The sequence below is a fragment of the Sardina pilchardus genome, chromosome 6, assembly GCF_963854185.1.
Source record: "Sardina pilchardus chromosome 6, fSarPil1.1, whole genome shotgun sequence".
Lineage (NCBI taxonomy): Eukaryota > Metazoa > Chordata > Actinopteri > Clupeiformes > Clupeidae > Sardina > Sardina pilchardus.
In genome coordinates, this window is record NC_084999.1 from 23,932,466 (window position 1) to 23,953,000 (window position 20,535).

General features: G+C 40.5%; 3 protein-coding genes across 4 annotated transcripts; 2 read left to right on the top strand and 1 right to left on the bottom strand.

Moving 5' to 3' along the window:
* Positions 1–254: 254 nt before the first annotated feature.
* ecm1b (extracellular matrix protein 1b) lies at positions 255–7,382 on the bottom strand. The gene is made up of 11 exons (XM_062539162.1): positions 7,092–7,382; positions 6,643–6,705; positions 6,294–6,368; positions 5,949–6,011; positions 5,681–5,755; positions 5,304–5,575; positions 3,920–4,125; positions 3,212–3,500; positions 1,875–2,092; positions 1,556–1,643; positions 255–964 (listed from the first exon to the last, which is right to left on the bottom strand). The coding sequence occupies exons 1-11, from the start codon at positions 7,162–7,164 to the stop codon at positions 791–793; spliced, it is 1,596 nt and encodes a 531-aa protein (XP_062395146.1). The 5' UTR covers positions 7,165–7,382; the 3' UTR covers positions 255–790.
* A 4,577-nt stretch (positions 7,383–11,959) lies between these two features.
* On the top strand, positions 11,960–14,955 carry LOC134083050 (natterin-3-like). Its single transcript, XM_062539163.1, has 2 exons — positions 11,960–12,097; positions 12,567–14,955. Exons 1-2 carry the CDS (start codon positions 11,965–11,967, stop codon positions 13,775–13,777), a joined length of 1,344 nt encoding a protein of 447 aa, XP_062395147.1. The 5' UTR covers positions 11,960–11,964; the 3' UTR covers positions 13,778–14,955.
* A 1,789-nt stretch (positions 14,956–16,744) lies between these two features.
* LOC134083051 (natterin-3-like) lies at positions 16,745–19,721 on the top strand. 2 transcript variants are annotated; one of them, XM_062539165.1, is made up of 3 exons: positions 16,745–17,050; positions 17,282–17,399; positions 17,689–19,721. In XM_062539165.1, the coding sequence occupies exon 3, from the start codon at positions 17,797–17,799 to the stop codon at positions 18,928–18,930; it is 1,134 nt and encodes a 377-aa protein (XP_062395149.1). In that variant the 5' UTR covers positions 16,745–17,050; positions 17,282–17,399; positions 17,689–17,796; the 3' UTR covers positions 18,931–19,721. The 2 variants fall into 2 exon arrangements, with proteins under 2 accessions (XP_062395149.1, XP_062395148.1); XM_062539164.1 differs by having other exon boundaries at positions 17,282–17,387.
* Positions 19,722–20,535: the final 814 nt, after the last annotated feature.

Consider the following 20,535-nt stretch of genomic DNA (forward strand, 5'->3'; position numbering starts at 1 on the left):
TTTAAAATATAGCCTATGGACAAATGATCCACTTGAAGACATGGCTTGTTGAATTTATTCACAGTAGGCTAGCCTAAACTACAGCAGTGGGCCTACAGATGAAATATCACTATTCTGGCTTGCCTTACCTGTTCTTTAGTAGTTAATTATCACAAGAGGGCACTTGGCCTGTCTTAAAATGGTCATGGTAGCCCTACAGCCAGAAACTATACACTGCATAATCATAAAGAGAGAGAATGAAAGATTATGACTACTGTCAGTAAAAAAAAAACTTTATTTGTCAATCATGAACATTTAAATTCCCAGGGAAATTACAAAGACATTGACTCAGTAGGCTAGGCTATAGCTAGACTACCACACCTTAATAGGCAACAAAGTTACGGCCTATGGTGCCTATTTTGTTATTTTAATCAAATTTGCAAGTAAGAACTAGTAGTGGTTCTGCCAACAACACCATTAAAAGATGATCATCAAAGTAAACACCTTTCTACATCTATAAGTTGAAGAAAGGTCTCGTTGCTCATGTTTCCAAAAGTAGGTGAAAGTTGTAGGCCTATTTATTTGTGGAAAGGTGAAAACCTACTGAACTGGCCATGCATTTTGAAATAATTGATAATTGTTTACATACCTATAATATGTAATTGTGATGTACCCAAAATATAACAGAAATATAATTTCAAAGTGTACAAAAGTAGTATCAAATATAAATTGCAGTGTGTCAGTGGCTATAAGTGTCATATTTCATCGGCTACTGAACTCTTTCTACTCCAACGTTTCTGGATGCCAGGATTTATTGATAGAGAGGGCACCTTCTTCTCCTGAAACTTGGAGTCTCCATAGCTTTTGTGATGGACTCAAGCAGCAAATCCGAGAAACACTTGCTGGGATTTGGTCCACAGCAGTCTGGGGTCACCATGGGAGACGGAGGCTCTTCTGAGCATTTCTCCCTTTGCAGGCTGTCCAGCTGCAGGGGAACAAAATGGCAGTCAGGAAAAATACAAGATTTTGATTCAGATGATCATCAACTTCATTTTAGATATCAATAAATGTATGAGAGTGCGCTGTTAGAGGATGCTACAAGGGCTGGCATTTTATGACAATTTCCTTCCTGGGAAACACACCCATAGCTTTCCTGAAATGTGGGCTAGATGAGCTACAGTACACTGCGCTGAAAATAAATATATCTTCAATGAGCCAATTTCACAGTGTCCAGGTGCCTGGCCTAGTTGATGTTAATGATGCCTTAATTGGCAGGGTAAAACATCTTCCTGTTTCTGTCTTTCCTATAGACTGAGCTGTTCCAGAGGAAGTTAGTTTACACAGTGGCGACATCTTGTGAAATAGGCTCATGGCAACATAGAATACACAGCAAATGAACAAGAACATATTGAGAAGAAATGTTCTCTGCTGTTGCAAAAATAAAAAAGTCTCATGTTATAAAGTTTAGTCTATTTTTCCTCAGAGTTCTTCACAATCACTGGAATTGTCCATATCCATAAAACAACTTTGTTGGCTGTTAGCTGAAGGCAAGACACAGGGATGATGCAGTACTTACCGTGTCCTGCAAACATGCATGTCTCTGTTCTGGCACAAGGTGGCAGCACTTCTTCACAACACTGGCCACAGGAACATTATTCTGTAGCCTGCAAAGCAGTCACACTAGTTGTTCACAGTGCTATTGTCATGTTTGTCTATGATTCATATCCTTTGTGAAAACACGTTCTCTATAATCTCAGTGAGACAGTGAAACATGAACAACAGGATGTTGCCATCACAAAACATGAACCGAAAGTGCCAAGCAGCCACCATTGAGTCTTATAAACAGTACAGAGACACCCTCTCATGCATCATGCATTTTCTGTCAAATATCTCACTTCTTGAGGATCTTGTGTGTTTCACAGACAAGTTTAAGTTGAGGAAAAGGCGGGGTTTGTATCATCATGCTCATCATTTCAGCTTGGTAGTGTGGATGTGGCGCTTTGGAGGAGAAGCAGGATAGGCGCTCCTCTCCCTCCGCCAGTCTGCAGCACGCGTGGTGTTTGGTCTTCACACCATGCTCTTCCTGGCAGAAACGGTTCATCTCCTCTCTCCACTACAGACAATAGAGAAGAGGGGATGAAAGGAAGAGAACAGAGGTCAGAAAGAGGAAGGATGTTAGTTTTTAGACTTTAAGTACATGCATCATAGCGATAACATTTACATTTACAGTACACTATGTTGTAGTTATCAGATCCAGTGAAGTTAACATACATGCTCACACAAATGTACTGTGTACTGTAAACCAAGATGCTTCAAATAAATACATTTCAAAGAAACACAAACGCATAAACACAGAGACACTGCTAAAAGCTGCATCTTTTACAACTAAGAGATGAATGAGAGCAAGGTGATCCTCAAAAATGTGTAAAACCTGATGGACAATCTACAGAATGCACTTCTGTATAACCAGAGTCATTATTACCAATAATGTGTAAATTAACTATGAAGTGTATTTGTTATAGCACAGTATTCATTCAGACAGTGCACCTCAAGACACACAGGAATATCTCAACCAATGCTGACATACATGTAGAGAGAAAATGGATGAGTTTCAACATGCCCCTGTAACTACCCCAACAGGATTTCTTTCTGCAGTAGCTGTGGTGAGTCATACTGTACCTCACCCTTTCTCCAAAAAATCATTTCCATTATAATTACAAAAACAAGCCCTGTTGCCATGACAGGAATTTTCCCACGGAAACAATGGCTGGCATTTGTAGAACTTCCCAAAAGCAGGAGAGAGTTCAGCTTACTGGCAATCTCCATTAATATGTTTATGGATAGATAAGGCCATATCCATTTCAGAAAGGTGACTTAAAATGCACACTAAACATTTTAAGCATCATATTTATAAATTAAATTAAGTTAGAAGTGCTGTCATGCTGTGTGGACCATTTTCCAATGTAGTGACTGTCTTTTGCTTAATATGACACTCCTAAACCTTGTGAAAAGCCTTCCCAGAAGAGTTGAAGCTGTTATAGCTGCAAAGGGTGGACAAACGTCATATTAAGACCTATGGATTAAGAATAGGATGTGACTGAAGTTTATATGGGGGTCAAGGCAGGTGACCCAATACTTTTGTCAATATAGTGTATGTTTGCCAATAGGTTCATAAAGGTACTACGAAAGCATTAGCATTAGCTAGTAGAGCAGTAGTGTATTGTATCATTACCTTCTCATCAGCACAGGCCAGCACTTCCTTTTTCCCCTTGCAGCAGCGCTTCAGGCCCCTCTCAAGGCGATTGAAGGCCTTAGACTGACGGGCTAACCATCCGTAGCCACCACGAGGCAAGCAGCTGGTAACATAGCGTGGTCGCAATTTCCGCAGCTTACAGACCCACTTGATGTTGGAGGAGGTGGGTCGGCCGGGTGGAAAGCTGATGTCTGGGACTATTGTTTTTTCTCCTCTCAGGGTCCGTGGAGCAGCAGCAGCAGCAGCAGCAGATTGCCTCGTGTTGTGTCTGGATATGACAACACCATAAAGCATTGTTAGCCCAGTTACTCCTGTTCTGCCCTCACACTGTGTGCTTTACAAGAATGCATTTATATTCTTAGTACATTACGTACCATAACAGTGTCAGATATTTTCCTTTTTCTGCTATAATCATCTCACTTGCGTAATCTCTAGGGTATTTCAACATGCTGATGTCTAAGTTCTTGACCTTCACTTAATTTCTCCCATTACTTATTTTTCTCTCATCCTTAGCAACCTCAGTTTGTCCACTGTACTTAGTTATCCCCCCCATGCCACTAACCCACTCTATGAGCTCTCGGCCATTAAGTCAGTATGTTCCCTTTGTCCAGCTAACCCCCACCTCTTTGTCTCTCGCAATCTCTCTCTTTCTCTCTCTCTCTCTCTCTCTCTCTCTGTTTCTCTGACCTTTTGCAGTTGTTGGTGAAGGTGAAGGCTGAGCCCCTAGGCAGAAGTTCAGGTCCAGTGTAGCGCGTGGTAGACTTGTAGGAGGGATTGGGTGCCTCTCTCTGAAAACAGTTCAACCTGGCGTGGCCGTTCAGCCTACAGCAGTGGTAGTGGCGGGTCTTCACTGAGAACTCGTCATTGCAAAACTCTTCAAGGGCCTTCTTCCACTGTCAGACACCACACAAAGTGTTTGTTAATGTCTGTGTTTCTTGACCTTTTGAGCTGATTGTTATTACTAAGGATGCTTGGTTTTGTAGCTTTGTAAAATGTTTTGTTGAGGTTATGACCTTGGCTATGTTTTACACTATTACTAGGCCTATAAGCAACCTTCCAAATATCAATACTTTTCCAGACCTGATATTTGGGTAAAAGTACCCTCAAAGCATAAAGCAACAGCAACAAAAAAACAAACTCAAATCTCAACATCCCAGCCTTTATTACTGAGCTGTTTGGTCTGAGTTTCCACAGTGCTTGCATAGTGACCCATAAGCTGATAAGAACCAGGGTCGCCAGCTGTTTCATCTGACTGTTTCTTAAACAAGTCAAAACCATGAAGAAAACAAGAATCCTGATTGGCCATCAACCAGGAGGGGGATATTAAAGTGCCAGATCATAGGAACGCATTAGGTAAGGCAAGATGCAGGGCACTTTAACATCGAACACCACAGCTTGTTATTATGTCTGTTCAAATAATAGATGAAGGTCTATGACCAATAAAGGATTCATATCTCTTGCTGCACAACTTAAAGGTATACTATGCAAAGTTTTTGAGTTAATCAATTCGTTCCATACTGTTATATATGATTAAATGAGTCATTACCGGTCGAACGGTGTTTTTTTTGGCCGCTCTAGTGGTCTGTAGCGGTAAAACCACACTTGCAACTTCAGGAGACACCGGGCACGCACCCATGCTCTACTCCAGGAAGTGTCATGTAAAGTCTCATGAAAAGGCACGGCAGACTGGCCGATTGAGGAGTTTTGTCAAATATACATGCTAAAGCTGTAGGGGAAGCTCTGCAGAGAAATATGCAAGCATAAAACGAGCGAAAATGAAAAGTGAAAGCGAAACCGGCGATGAAATCGCCAATCCTGCATAGTTTACCTTTAACTAAAACACATAAACCACATCTACTCCATTTCCTTATTCTAAATTGCACTATTTTACCTTCACCTCACCTTTAAATCCCCAAAGCTTGAGATTTATGGTCAAGAGTATTTTATGTTTGTGCACTGTGTGTGTGTGTGTGTGTGTGTGTGTGTGTGTGTGTGTGTGTGTGTGTGTGTGTGTGTGTGTGTGGATGTCCGTCTGTGTGCATATTTTCAGCCACTGATCACAATTACTCACTGCCTGATGAGCGCAGCACAAGGTCCTGTCTATGTTCTGTTGCCAGCTGCCTTGACAACACTGCTGACTGTACCAGGCCTCTGTGCGGTGAATGGCATCAGCTTGGCGGCCTAGGTAGGTAAGGCCAGTACGAGGCAGTAAATCTTGAGGGTACCGCGGTCGCCCAGTGCCATAGAGGCAAATTGCCTGGATGTTCTCCGATGTGGGGCGACCAGGGGGAAATTCAATACGAGGATGAGGTGCATAACCACGCGGGCCAAACTGAGCAGGACCTATGAGAGAGGGAGAAGGAAAGAGAGAGACAGGACCATATTTAGCAATGATACTCAGGTTTGATGTTGGATCTCTAATTTTCAGAATCACATGATGGTGTCTACCTCTAGGGGGGAGATCCACTTCAAATTCATCTGTTATCTCCCTCTGTGTTATATCTGGTCCAGAGTAGTTGGAAACTACAAAGAATAAGCAAACACACGCAATTACACAATGTGTCTGTGTCCAGCATACTGTTTGTACTCATCTCATGTGAGCTAATTTCTGTTTTGTTTAGTTTTGTCGTTTTAGATACAGTTGTTAAGACCTGTCATTATGGACAGTAGTCATTTCTCCTGACACTCCCTGAAGTTGTTTCATCATAGTACTTACTTTTCTCCTTCAGGAAGTCAGGTAGAGCAACGGTTACCTCCTTCTGCATCAGGTCGTCTGTGTCTAAGGGAAAAGAGTGGATGCTCTTGTCAAGCTTTTGGGGGGACAATCACAGTTTTGCAGTCAAGCAGAGTCAAATCTTTTTATTGTTTTTTTCCCCCAAAGAGAAAACTATGACATTCAATGTCATACTGATTCACCCAGCCCCTCAAACTGATTTCTTTTCACATTCTTCTAATGCAGAACTATCAGACAATTTCCAATAATTATGCCCACCCAAATTATATCAAACAAAGATAAAATAGGATGTACAGAAATATGACAATTAAGTGAAACGAATAGTACCTTCCAGACCCCAAATATCAGCCAGATCAAATGTAACCTCTCTCTGGGACATGTCTGGATTGGGGTCACTGTGACCTAGAAGAGGATGACATGACATTGAGTCAAATAGTCTCTCAAGCTTTTTAGATGTTCTTGCTCTGGGAGTCTTGGGATCATTAGTTGCATTAGTCAAATGAAATGAGATCATAAACCCATTTAAAACAAATACTTGTTGCAAAGTTAAGAACTGAATGATTGCAGTCTGCCCTCTGTAGTGAGACATTTTAACACTGAAGTGGCAGTCTTGTAAATATCCTGTCTTCCTCACATCCTGTCATAAATCCACAACATGCATAGGCCTACAACTAACCTGCTTGTCCAAGAAGTTCACTCAAGTCAAACGTTGCCTCCCTTTGACCCATGTCTTCAGCATCTGGAGATGAGCATGTGACATAGTCTATTTTACATCTGCGAAATAGGTTATGCAACAGCAAAGGTATCCTGGTAGAGGAGCGAGTGAGGCAGGGAATCGTAACATTTCATAACAATTTCTCAGTAGATTAAAACAAACATAGATCAGGACAGATAATTATTGCAGTATTCCGCTATGCGTATAACCACTTCAAGAACTGTTAGTGGCCGAAGAGCAAAATGTTTAACATTACAGTTATGAGTATAACCAGTCAGTTGTATCATGTAACATGAGCCATGTTGTAGCCTAGAATAATTATTTATAGGACTGACCTATCGAATGAAAATAAACAGGCCCACGAAAAATGCAAACTAGATGAAGAGCGTTTAAAAACAAACACTACATACCGCTTGAAGCACTGGCCGAAACCCCAAGCCAGATGACGACTAGCATATGTCCCAACATCTTTGTCTGGGCCATAGCTTCGTAGCAAAACACAGCAAACTGTTGGGCTGCCGTTCAACGTGACAGACGTAGCCAAATGAAAACTGGTCCACAGATATCCCAAGTTCAGGAAACGGATATAGGTCAGTCTGGTGGCACGTCAAAGCAACCGACGTCTGATTAAACTGTTCCCTGAGTCTGCCCCAGAGTGCACGTACTTAGAGCGCGCATTATTTATAAGTTTTTGGTAGAGTTGGGAGGTTAAGAGGAGGAGAGTTTTCGGTGGTGAGTCATAGCAACTCCTCCAAAAATGTATCGTCAGATGAGCCTGTAAAGGTCTCCAGATCTATTACAGGTTGACTCACAATAAACTCATCCACAGCGGGTTAGTCGACAAAATTCCCATGCATTGGCGGTTACATATAACAGTTGTTTCCCCACAGTATTGACTTTAGTATATCATACTAACCATACATTTTTCACGGCTCAGAGATAAATTCCCTGATGGAAAGTTGGTCCCGTGTAGGGCCCATATGCTACCGCATTCCTTTCGACCACTTTTTTCTTCGTGGCAGCCTTAGTCTCATCCATAGGCCATCACGAGGAAAAGTCAACTCATCTTCGTTCTTCGTCATTATTTACCTAAATGACCTTGTAATGTGACAGATGTTCAAGCGTGTTATGACCACACCAAATGAAATATGACATCTTTCACTGTATTGGCTAATCCAGTATCATTTTATCAACTGAAATTGCGCAATTTCTTGCGCAATTTCTCTAGCTGCATGTCAGAAGTGTCAACCAATGAAAATGACTGGAAATGCATACAGGCGCAACAATTGGCAACAGAGCACCCCTTGTCAACAACGTAAATTGAAGACAAGCACTGAGAGGATGAGGAAGAGTAAGGAATCGGTCGCTGATTAGACCTTGTGGAGGAAGAGGAATAAGGTATCTCTAGGAAGAGATAACGGTACCTGGAGGAGTGCATGTGCGTAGGAGGACCAAATGCTATGCGGCCTATCAGATGAGATTTGAGCAACATTGGTTGCACATTCATGTGAGGAACTTTGGGTCTTTGAAAGGATGCTTAAGTTTGTTTTTATATTTATGATGTATTTTCTTTCTTTTTTTGTTGGATCTTTTTTGTATCCACATACACTGGGTTGAAACTGTAGGAGAATAGGTGGTGGCCAGGGATTATCCTCCATCGTCGACTACATTACACACGTTGGCACACCAGTTCAAACCAAAGATACCAAGCCTATGCCATTTCAGATGCGGAGCTAAGCTTCAAGCCCCATATCAATGAAGTTACTCAGACAGCCCATTTCTACCTGAGAGACATTTTAACAACTTTTTAACTCAACAAGATGCAGAAAAAGCAAGACTATGCCTGCAATGGACTTTTTACTGGTCTCCCCAAAAACATAGAGAAATTGGAACTCATACAGAACTCTGCTGCTAGACTTTTAACTGACCAAGAAGAGAGAGCACATTCCTGTTAGCTGAATTGCACTGACTCCTATAAAATTGATTTTAAGGTTATGATAATTACTTGCAAAGCTCTGAATGGCATATAACCGTATATCTCTGAGCTTTTAAAATCAACCACAAAGGAAACTTAGATCTTATGCTCATCTTCAAAGTGCTCCACAAGCTTTGTGGATCACTTTGCAATTGAGCAGTGATTATATTTCAGCCTGCAAGCACACTAAATAAACAACAAACACTATTGAGAGATTCTCCTCATTAGCAAATGAACATCACTAAAACACACTGGCAATCGACTGCACAGTGTAAAAAAAAAAGAATACTCTTTAACCCCACTCTGGCATTTGCTGTGTATATTATACAACTAGTCTTTTGTTTTAGTGTTGCTTACAGTATCAAAGAGACTTGTCAGATCTTTGAAAAGCCTCTTTGTTATTGCTAAGGGCAAGACAGTGATTTCAAGGCACTATTGCATATTTAAATGGACACCTACCACAGACTTTAACTTGTCACTAGATGGCAGCACTGTTGAACAACACTACCTGCAGGAAACCCAACATAGTTGCCTATACAAATAAATACAGTTTCTGATGCTAAGTGGTTAGTAGGGTGCTGCTTAATGTTTATCTGGGCAAATCCTTTGAGAGGAAACTTAGGCATAACATTAATCTTAGAGTGAATCACTATGAAGGAAATCGTATTTCAAAACACAAAATGTGGCAATCACACAAAGGGAACTGAAAGTGCAAATTTTGCATTTCTCTGAATGTCTTGTCAGATGCCTCACTTGTATGGTTGTTTTCCCTTCTTCCACCAAGAAAGGAATGAAAATAACTCCTTACATGGTGATTTCTGGTTTTGTGGAACGATTACAACAGCCTATTTAGTAGGCCTAGCTCAAAGTAGCCCTCCGCAAGACATAACCATAATGATAATCAACCATGATCATTTTGCCAACAATGATAAAATAGAACGGTTTTGTTCAGTTTCTAACTAGACCAACACACTTTTCCAAAACATTCATATTCTGTTAGATGCACATCTCAAGAGCCTTTCCCCAAATTGACTTTGGGAATATTTATACTGGTACCTACTCCTATTATTAAGAATGCACTGCTTCTCCTCATCAGAATAGCAAATGTTGCATGCATAAATTGAAACGTAGGCTGCAGAGCTTGTGCCTTCTGACGTATCATATCTTGACTCTCACTCACTGAGGGCCTTTCACTTATTATTTCCGTCTCTTCTCCTAACTCTTTCTCCTCAACTGCCTGATTCTCTCCTGTCTCCTGAGTTGGTGTAGATAACTGACCTATAATTTATATAATTTTACACTGGATTATGTTTGGACCATGCTTAGATAATAGGCTATCCATCACCAGGGACGTCGGCCTATTTAATCTTTTTTGGGGGGTGGGCAGATGATAACGTTGGATTTAAAATTAACGTTGGATTTCATCACATTCTGCACACAGCCCTCATTCATCCCCACCTATTACTCTCGGTGGTATATCTCACAAACGGTTCACTCAACACATGGCAAACTAAGAGGTATTCCTCTGTAGAGTAAGCCAGTACTGAGTAATATGGTTTTGAAATTGCAGCAAATTTCTACATGGTGTAACTTTGGAGAGAAGCCATAGCAGCCCAACATAATTAACTTGGTTTCCAAAAGTTGGCACAGACTGTTTTTAAAATAGATATTTCTACCAGCATGCTTCAGGTAACATGAATACAAAAACAATCATGAGACACAAAGTATTTTTCTTTGAAATAAAGGCTGACATAAGATAAGGATGATTATGTCATACATTCACAGATATGGGTACAGCCTATACTGTCTTGAAAGCAAAATAGCTTAGAAGAGCTCTTTTTCAAAATGCTATAACTGTGCTCAAGCAGGGTACTCAAACACATTGCCCTTTTCCCCTTTTTGAGAAGGCCCACCCGTGATCTTCAATTTAACAATTAGTGCAATTGGCTTTGAAAATGTAATAATAATTTATGAAATAATCCTTAATGCTAAAATAAAAATACCTGACTGCCATCAGTCAGTTTACGTCACAGCAATGTGAACTTTTATTTGCATGATGCATACTGACCACAGCGGTCAAGTTAGCCTTCATTTAAAATGAGGTCTAGCTATGATCTGAATTTTAGGCTAATGTATTTCAGTCTAACTTTACCACAATGTTGGGAGGAGATGTTGAACATAAGTTCACGGTTCACTAATGGTTACAGCATACATATTTCAAATGTTCTTACTCATGCCTGCCATTAAATAGATTATTATTATTTTATTTTATTTTGTTTTTGGGGGGGGGGGCTGCCTTTATTTGTATAGGACAGTGGAGAGAGACAGGAAGCAAGTGGGAGAGAGAGATAGGGTGGGATTGGGAAATGACGGCAGGCCGGACTCGAACCTGGGTCCCCATGGGCACTTGGAACCATACATGGCACGAGCGCTGTAGCCTGTTGCGCCACAGCGCCCCCTATTAAATAGATTATTAGATACAGTACATACATTCATAGATTATTTTCCACCAGAGGGACATTGCTTTCAGTCTATTTATTTATAGGCCACACAAAAGTAACTTCACATGTTTATACTGAAAAGATATTGACACTGGATGTCAGTGTTAGGAGGAGAAAATATCCAGCTAATGCTTGATTTTAATTATTTTATTCATCACCTGCTAAAAAGATTGCACAAAGTTTAAACGTTGTGCCCAGTCAGAGAGAAGAAGAACGTATCTCTAACTGTGGGAATACACTCCAGCCTGAAGTAAATAAGTGGTCCCTGAGAGTCCTGAGAATGTTTGTGTAGATCCAGGAAGAACAATTACTGTTAATTGTTCTTTTCCTGCAGCTTGAACAAAGTGATTTAACCTTATAATAAACCCTTTGCATGTTGTCCTGTCTGTAACTTTGCACTTGTCATCTGTGTTTTTCTCCTGTGTTTGATCTGTGTCTGTCTGTTTTTCTTTTTTTTTTTTGTCTTATTTCTTATTTTACTCTGTACAGCACTTTGGTCAGTGAAAGCTGTGTTTAAATTTTACTTACTTACTTACTTACAATACAAAATGCATAATTACAGCACACACAAAAATATTACTTTTAAGAAAGTTTCTCATCAAGTGCATGGGGAAAAGATATCTTGATATGGTAAATTTCAACAGCCCGATCAAAGAAACACAATGCCCTCTAGTTGGGCGTGGCAGTGCAGGAAAGAAAGGGGAAAAAAACACGTCAAGCACCATTAATATTTCCGACAGGACACAAGGTGAAAAAGCATTCAGAGCTACACTATCTGCTTATTTGTTGTGTGTGAATGTTGCGCTGATGAAGATGTTTTGCCTTGAGATGGAGCCTGCACCTGTAGCTCTTCTCATTCTCCTGAATATCCACTTCCAGCATCCTGCAAGACCAGAGGGACTCCCGCTGCCAGATGCGACAGCAACACGCAAAGCAGAAAGTGAGTATAGTCTAATTTGTGCCATTTGAAAACAGGCCAGTAGCCTACAGTATATACAATAAATCCAACTTTGTGGAGAAATGTCAATTGTTTGGTAAGTTGATTTGTACAAAATTATGATGACATCAATTGTGCCAACTTTGAAGGTTCGTAAGACCAGCATGACAAATGACATACATACAGCATTGCCAATAATTGTGATTTTATAATTGAGACATTATCTCCCAGAACACAGTGATTTATTGGACATTTTTAGGTACAAGACAAGACATAGACAAATATTGTTAGCTAGATGGGGCCTATGTATGTCTCTCCTCTGGGGCAGTCTAATTTGATTAATTGCATGCAGTATGGACATTAAAGTGATTTAAAAAAATGAAAATAGTTTCCTGTTTGTAATATGCACATTTTGGGTGTCCATGTTTGTGTATAACTCATCCTCACAGTTTTCTGTCTTTTGGTACTATAGGACCTCCGGATCTTGATCTCGGTGAAGTTACTTTCAATATTGCAAGTCTATCAGGTACTGTAACTCCACCAAATAGAAAAGGCCTACACGATTATTCAAATTTTCCAAAAACAAAAAGTGAAAAAGTAGATTTTGGAATCTCACATTCTGAGACAACTCTGCTGTGGGTCCCATTCCGTGACACTACAGATCTTGAAGTTGGATACAAGGTCAAAATAAAGGATTTTGAGCAATACGTCTGCAGACCCACACTCCTCCGTCTGTCGGGTTACTTACAGCTGTCAGATGGATATTTTTGTATATATGCACTGGGAGGACATGTCTACACAACAGTGGATTTCGAGCTTTTAGTGAATACGGATGACTTTGAGTTACTGGAATGGATACCTGGTGAGTATGGATCCGTTCCTGCTTACAGCATTAAGAGTAGCACCTCCAATTTTGTGGGGAGAAATAAATATGGCCTGGGAAATGTGAACACTGACAAAAAGGCATTCTATCTGCCCTGGATAGCAGATAAAAAAGAATACCAGTACAGCAGTTATGAAGTCCTGACTGTTGTTCATGAGCCCTACAATCAACATTTATCTCAGGTCTTTTATTTCTCTGAAAAAGCAAATATCACAAGGCACCATCCGCACACACTGAAGAAGTCCCGAGTAACAAACAATCACAATCAGCAGGTCACTAAGACAGTACGTCTGGCAGAGTCTACTGAGACTGTGAACACTTGGGAGATAGGATTTTCGGTGTCCCTCTCGATGTCTTATAGCGTCTCTGCCGGCATTCCAACCATTTCCCAGACTTCGGTCAGCTTTGGGCTAGAAACAAGCTTCTCCCTGTCGAAAAGTAGCTCAAAGAGCCAATCCAAGGAGCACTCCTTGACCGTGGAGGTCATAGTCCCCGCTGGCCAGACCTGTGAGGTGAGGATGGAGGGCACTAAGACGGAGGCAGCCATCCCTTTCAGAGCACACCTCACTAAAACCTACAAGGACGGCAGAGAACATCACGCCAATATCACTGGCATGTACAGAGGAACTCAGGTGGGGGAGATAAATGCTGTGGTGGAGCAGTGTGTTTCAGTCCTGGTGAACACAGACCGATTAGTAAGAGGGGCTGCAACTCCCTCCACACAAGCCCCTAGCCTCACTTGGTCTTTGGTTACGTCGTCTCTTGGTGTGGCATGTCTGGCTGCTGCCATCATTTCATGAGGACTATTTATCCAAAAGATTTGACATTGTCACATATCAGATGATATACTGTATACTATGATTTCCTTTGTCACATATAAGATGATGTATGCTAATGATTTCCTTTGTTTGAATTTGAATGTCATGCACCTGATCTGGTGTTGATCAAAGGTTCTGAACTATAACTAAAACTATATTGACAACTAATAGTATTTTGCTAGCTCTCTGTTTTGTTTGAGACATCGACAGAAGTGACGTTACACAATCGTGCTTGGAGCACCTTTAATTAATTTCAGATATGACTGAATATAGACAATTTATTAAGCCAGATATTTTATGAATTTTGACATCCTTAGAAAAAAAATACCATAGCATGGATTATTGACACAAGTATAGCCACAATATAGTCTGAGCAGAGCATTTGCTACATTTTATATAGGACTAATAACTCCAAAACTATACAACCAATCACTCTATACTGTTGAAATTGAAATTGTACAGTGACATTATTATTTACCAACCACATGGGAGATATTCTCCTTTGTTAGCAAGTATGAGCAAATATTATATATCTATAGTCTTTTGTTTTAAGTGTTGCTTATTCACAGAATCTTTGTAAAGCCACAGTTAATGCAGAGAGCAAGTCAGTGATTTTGAGGCACTATAGCCACGGGGTAAGCAAATGTTAAGACAGTGTACCCCTATTAGGGGAGATTATATGAAAAATCGTTAGGCGGTGGATAAACATGAAATTTAGTAGGCTTCATATGTTCCTTGGGTGATCCAAAGCAACCTTGAAGGGATGGCCAAAAATGTCTCAAACAGGAAGTGGTTTTCAAGAAATTCAGATGGGGGAGATAAATGTTGTGGTGGAACAGTGTGCTGCCATCCTGGTGGGCAGAGAGAGAGTACACAGGGGAGCTGCTTCTCCATCCACATGAGCCCCTGGCTGCTCGTCTTTGGTCACATTGTGTTTCTGTGTGGCATCTCTGACTGCTGTCACTCATGAGGAGTATTTGTCCAAATATGTACAATATAACACTGTCAGGCACTGTAATAGACAATACATTGTATGGTAACTAGCCTATAATGTTCTTTGACATGCATGTTTGAATTAACAGCATACTGATGGTGTATTAAAACAATCAAAATATAGTACAACATTTACAGGTATTATGTGCATGTTTCTTTTATGGATTGCAACAAACAATATGACACAGCACAGCTACATTTTTGAAGTTTTGGAATGCTTCCTGCAGTTATTTATTTGATGAATCATCTTCGAAGATTGCAGGATTTGTGCCAAATCATAGGGAAGAAAACAGGTCTGATTATAGCAATCACTGCAGTTTGAAGAAAATAAATGGTCCCTCAAAATCGTATATGCTATGTCTTTTGGTAACGGAATCAGGAGAAAAACAATTATCGTCAATTGTTCTTTTCCCTCAGCTATAAGTTAACCCTGTCTACTACTTAAATTACTCAAAACATAATGCACAATGTGGCTATGTATTCTGTTTGCATTTTACAATATAGCAGAGCCATAGTGCATGGTAGACATCTAGTGGTAAAACGTATTATCGCACATGTAGCCTATCTGCATTTAGTTAAATTGAGAATATGACTTAGTAATCAGCCTCCTAGGAAGTTAGTTTGCCCCTGTTCAAAGGAAAGTGTGAAACCTATACAGTTGTTCCTTACATTTTGGTCCTGGTGGTTGCCTAGACATGTCCCCTAAGTGTTATTTTAATTGCTGTTAAGAAATATCATGATTAGGCTACATGAACACTTCATATGCCCTATAGCCGATGGCCTTTGTATATTCGTTTATTGAGTTTCAGCCTTATTGCAGGTATGACATGACAGCATACAAACTGTCATCATAAACACTGAATTATTTGTGCTGTAACAATAAAACATATTTTTCAAAAGCATCATGTAGGCAAAAACAATATGTCAAATAGGTGACATCTACAACCGGTTGTCATTCAAGAGTCCACATGGGATTGGTGATTTTCTGTATCTGTCAGTTCTGCATCTAGGAATGGACCGTTTGTTTGAATTTCTTGTGTATAGATCTGTGATTTTCTGTAAGAGTAGGTAGCCAGTCTCTAGCTGGGATTCAGCAGCTTTTAGACAAAGCCCAGACCATGTGTGCTTTTCTGTTAGTGCACAGTCCAAGAAGAGCCTCTGAGTGAGGAGCCTACCTACCAAGGATGATTTCACAAGCCTGTTTCTGGATACTTATAAGGCCTTTTCTTGTGTTGTTGTCAGTAAACTGTGCCATATGGGGCAGCATATTCCAGCACAGGCCTCCTAGCATGTAAAGATGGATACTAATACTGAGTCCTGGACTCCAAATTTCCAATTAGCTGAAGTGCGCTTATGGTCAAGTACAGTGGTTCTCAAACTTTTCACAATGAGTACCACCATTATGACCAGCATTAAAATATGATTGGCATCATTTTGTTTTGTTTTTTTTCCTTACATATATTTTATATAATTTGAAGTGATTATTTTGTAATTATGAAATAAAACATCTTGGAAAATCACAGAGTAGCCTACCACAAAGTCCGCGTAGGCCTATTTTGAGAATCACTGGCCTATAGGCTACTATGAGGGCCTAGTAGGCTAGGCCTGTCTTAACGAAGAAAGACAATTAGCATGCCTAGCCTATTCGTACACGTGTGTAACTGTATGGTTTATTTTGAGTTTATAGTAGGTTATTAGGCCTAGGCTAGAGTTTCACAATAAGTGTGATAGGCTAGCCTATCTTCATTCCTTCCTGTTATCGACCATGCTCATGCCATGATGACTGGAGACTGGGCCAGCGCCAGAATAAGGTGTCGTCTACACTTTACATGAAAAGAGAAGACTTTGGACATCTCTAGAATCTCATCACGTCGCATCATAAAAGCAAAGCTAAAATTCAAAGGATAGCTGCGCGCTCACCCTATGATGACAGAGTCTACATCATGCAGAACTTGGCCCCAGTCGTGGATGCGCGGGTGCGGTGAAAGCGTAGCCAAATCTAGACGCCCCTAGCGGCAAGGTCTGGCTTGTCAGGCTAGTGAAAGCTTGCAGAAGGGAGGGGTTGAAAACCACATGATAAATCTGAGAGTGAAACGAAAGGAACGGAGGAAAACGAAACTTATAGGTCTCCCGGTGATGTGCTGATTGTAGTCAGTGTCAGAGGATCATTAATACATGTAGCTTGCAAGCAGTTAAAAGAAAGAAAGAAAGAAATAAAGAAAGAATCAAGGTCTACAGATGGAGTCACGGCAGCCTTCTTTGGTAAGCCTATACATGTACTAGTATAAATGATACTGTCAGGGTTTAAAAAAATAAACAACTTTATCCGGGTTGGGCTATCTATTTATCTGTCTATCTGTCTATCTGTCTATCTCACAATGTATCTTAAACCCAATAGTCTTATTGTAATGATATGATGGAATAGGAAAATCGTTTTATAGAAAGACATGTAGGCCTTCTGTGCTCTGTGCTGATGAATGCTATATTTCCAAGGTTATTGTGATATCTTTTCTACTAATGATCTGGAGAAGCCTTGCACCTGCAGCAGAAGCAGCCACACTGGCCACAAACATGTCACTGGATAAAGAAGGTCCAGAAGGTATGGGTAAAGGTCTGAATCTGATACACTACAATAAAGAGATGTGATGTCCACTTTGATTAAAGCTCATAGTTTCAGTGTGGTGTCCCCATGAGCAATCTTATGAGTTAGCACACAGGATACGGACCATACAGCATACCCTTAAAGCGGCACTAAAGAGCTTTTCGTACCTTAAAATAATGTTTCCAAAATCATTTCAGTGGTTCATCAAGTCGTAATAGGGTGAACGGCACTTCTGCTTTCACTTTGCGGGACTCTAGTTGAAGTTGATATTCATAACATCTTTTCCCTCTTGTTACAGGACTCCTGTTAGGCCCATCAGGTTGGAAAGGTGTAGGCCCCCCTCCAAAGACACCTAGACAAACTTTGTCTCACAATCCATCAGATGCTGATGAAGCTAAGCTGACCAATGAAATGGAATCCTCAGAGGACACTTCCAATCTCCATTAAAAACAAACAAATTCCTAGTGATGCAGTCAGCATATTTAACGACTACACGTCTCGAAGAGATTTTGTCTGCAGGGCTAATGGCTACTGTACATTTGGCTTCCTCAATGAAGGAAGGGGATACCTTTGTTTTTTTCCATTCCGTGGGTATGAACTTCACACCGACAATTTTGAAGTGCTGGTGAATATTGACAGCTTTGAGCGGCTGGAGTGGATGTCTGGCTCGAAAGTCTCTGACCCTAGCATAAAGTTCTGTCAGGATAACTTTGTTGGAAAAAACGAGTATGGCCTAGGGGATATTTTTAAAGGGTACTTCTATCTTCCCTGGGAAGGGAAAGAAATCTGGTACAGTTCTTACGATGTGCTGAGTATCAACCGTGACATTTTCGATGTGCATTACTCAGATGTGACATATAATGTCGACCTGGTCAACAGAACACGCCATCCTCCATACACCATCAAGACGTTTCGCGTTGAGAACCGTGATTCCCGGGAGGTGAGCGAGACAGTCCACATGGAGGTGAGCACGGTGAAAGCCAACTCGTGGGATAGCACTTTCTCCTCGTCCCTCGCTCAGTCCACGTCCATCTCTGCGGGGATCCCCGATTTCGGAAGCGCCAGCATCAGTATCGGCGCCGTGGTGACCCTGGCGCTGTCCGACGGCCATCTGGAGAGCGAGGCGATCACGCAGCGCCAGGAGGTGCAGGTCACAGTGCCCCCAGGCTACTACTGTGAGGTGCGGATGGAGGGGTATAAGGTGGAGGCGAGCATACCCTATGGAGGACGAGTCACCAAAACATACAAAGATGGCAAAAAGATGACCACTACTATCACTGGCATGTACGGCGGCACGCAAACAAGTGGGATCGACTCAAAGGTGGACCCCTGCCAGCCGATAACCACTCCAGCTCCAGGACTCAAATTGAGAGTTAGTTCTACCACTACTTTGAGTGCTGACGGGCCTTATTTGCTAGTGTTAGGTATTGTAATTGGTGTTATATTGTTTTCAGTGTTGGTCTTTGGTGCACTTTGGACTCTCAGGAGGTACCCATTCAACATGCAGCAATATTTCACACTGAAGGGAGAAGTTATTTGAATTTGGTATCAATTCATGTGTAAACTGTTGTTCAGGAAGCACAGAGTCACTTTTGCCTTACAAGCCACTGCTGCATTGGCACAAGCCTGTTTCTGGAGACTTTGTAAATAATGCCTTTTCTTGTGTTGTTGTCAGCCATACAGAGTCAGCATATTCCAGCACAGGCCTCATAGCATGTAAAGGTAGATACTAATTCTGAGTCCTGGACTCCAAATTTCTTCAGATGTCGAGGGGCAAAACTTTTCCAATTAGCTGAGCTGCGCATATGGCCTATGAAAGAGAGGGCCTACCAAATTCGCTAAATATTAGGCCTGTCTTAACGAAGAAAGACATAATTAGCATGCTTAGCCTATTAATTCACGTGTGTAATTGTATGCATTTTGGGTTTCTTTTACAACTTGTATGGAGAGTTTCACAATAAGTGTGATAGGCTGGCCTACATCTTCATTCCTTCCTGTTATTGGCCATGTTTTGTTATGCCATGATGACTGAAGACTGGGCCAGAATAAGGTATTGTCTACACTTGAAGACATGGAAATGACAATTAGAAATTACTGTAGTTGTGTGTTAGGCTAGGCCTACATGTATGTGATGCCTCTGTTTTCTCACAGTCACTGAGTGCTTTTCTATATTTCTTTTATGGTGGTATCAATTTGGGAGAAATTTCACTGGTATCGACTGCTACATTTTTGTTATCGTGACATCCATATCCAAGTGTTCACATACTGTATCTGCCTCGTACTTTTGCGAAAAACACCAAATAAACCACCTGAATTCTCAGTCTAAAATTACTGCTACTTTCCTTCAATGTTTTTAACTAAGTACTATGTAACAGCAATGTCCTGGGTTAACCTTTTTGACTTAGCAACAATGCAGTCCGAGATCCAGGGAAGATATGAAGTCAGAAACCTTGAAGTACTCAGGAACAGGGATGGGCATTATGATAGGCCTACATCTATTTAAAATATGTATTTCAAATACAGAATAATAATTTGTCATTTTTATTGTATTGGGTTGAAGAAACTGGCTACGTATTTTGTATCAAAATACTTTGTAGGTATTTTTATATTTAAAACAATTTAAAACCAAGTAGCCTATTTTTGGTAAAAAAAAATTAATACTTTTGGTGATGTGATCACACCTTAAATGTGCAAGACAATGAATCTAGCCTCTGACTGGTGTTGATTTAGTAATTTGCCCAGACTTGATCAGAATATTGATAAATCAATTAATAAATATATTAATATCAATAAAGTATCTATCTATCTATCTATCTATTAAGATTCTGGAAGATACACCACGTAGTTACCCCACGCAGACCACCTAAAGCAACACGATGAAAAAAACTTACCAACTGACTTACGAAGGAAAGTTGAGATCTCAAGTCACATAATAATTATAATCATATTAAAAAGGTCAATGGTCGAGTTAAAAATAATCTCCTTAATTTTTAAGTAACAAGAAATCAAATGACCACAGAGGCAGCTAAACTTTATTTCCACTATGATTTTATCACACATCTCATACTGCTTACATGGTAAATGCAACCGCCTTGTCACTTATACAAAAATCATGCAGGCACTGAAAATTCTGGACAAAATAAAA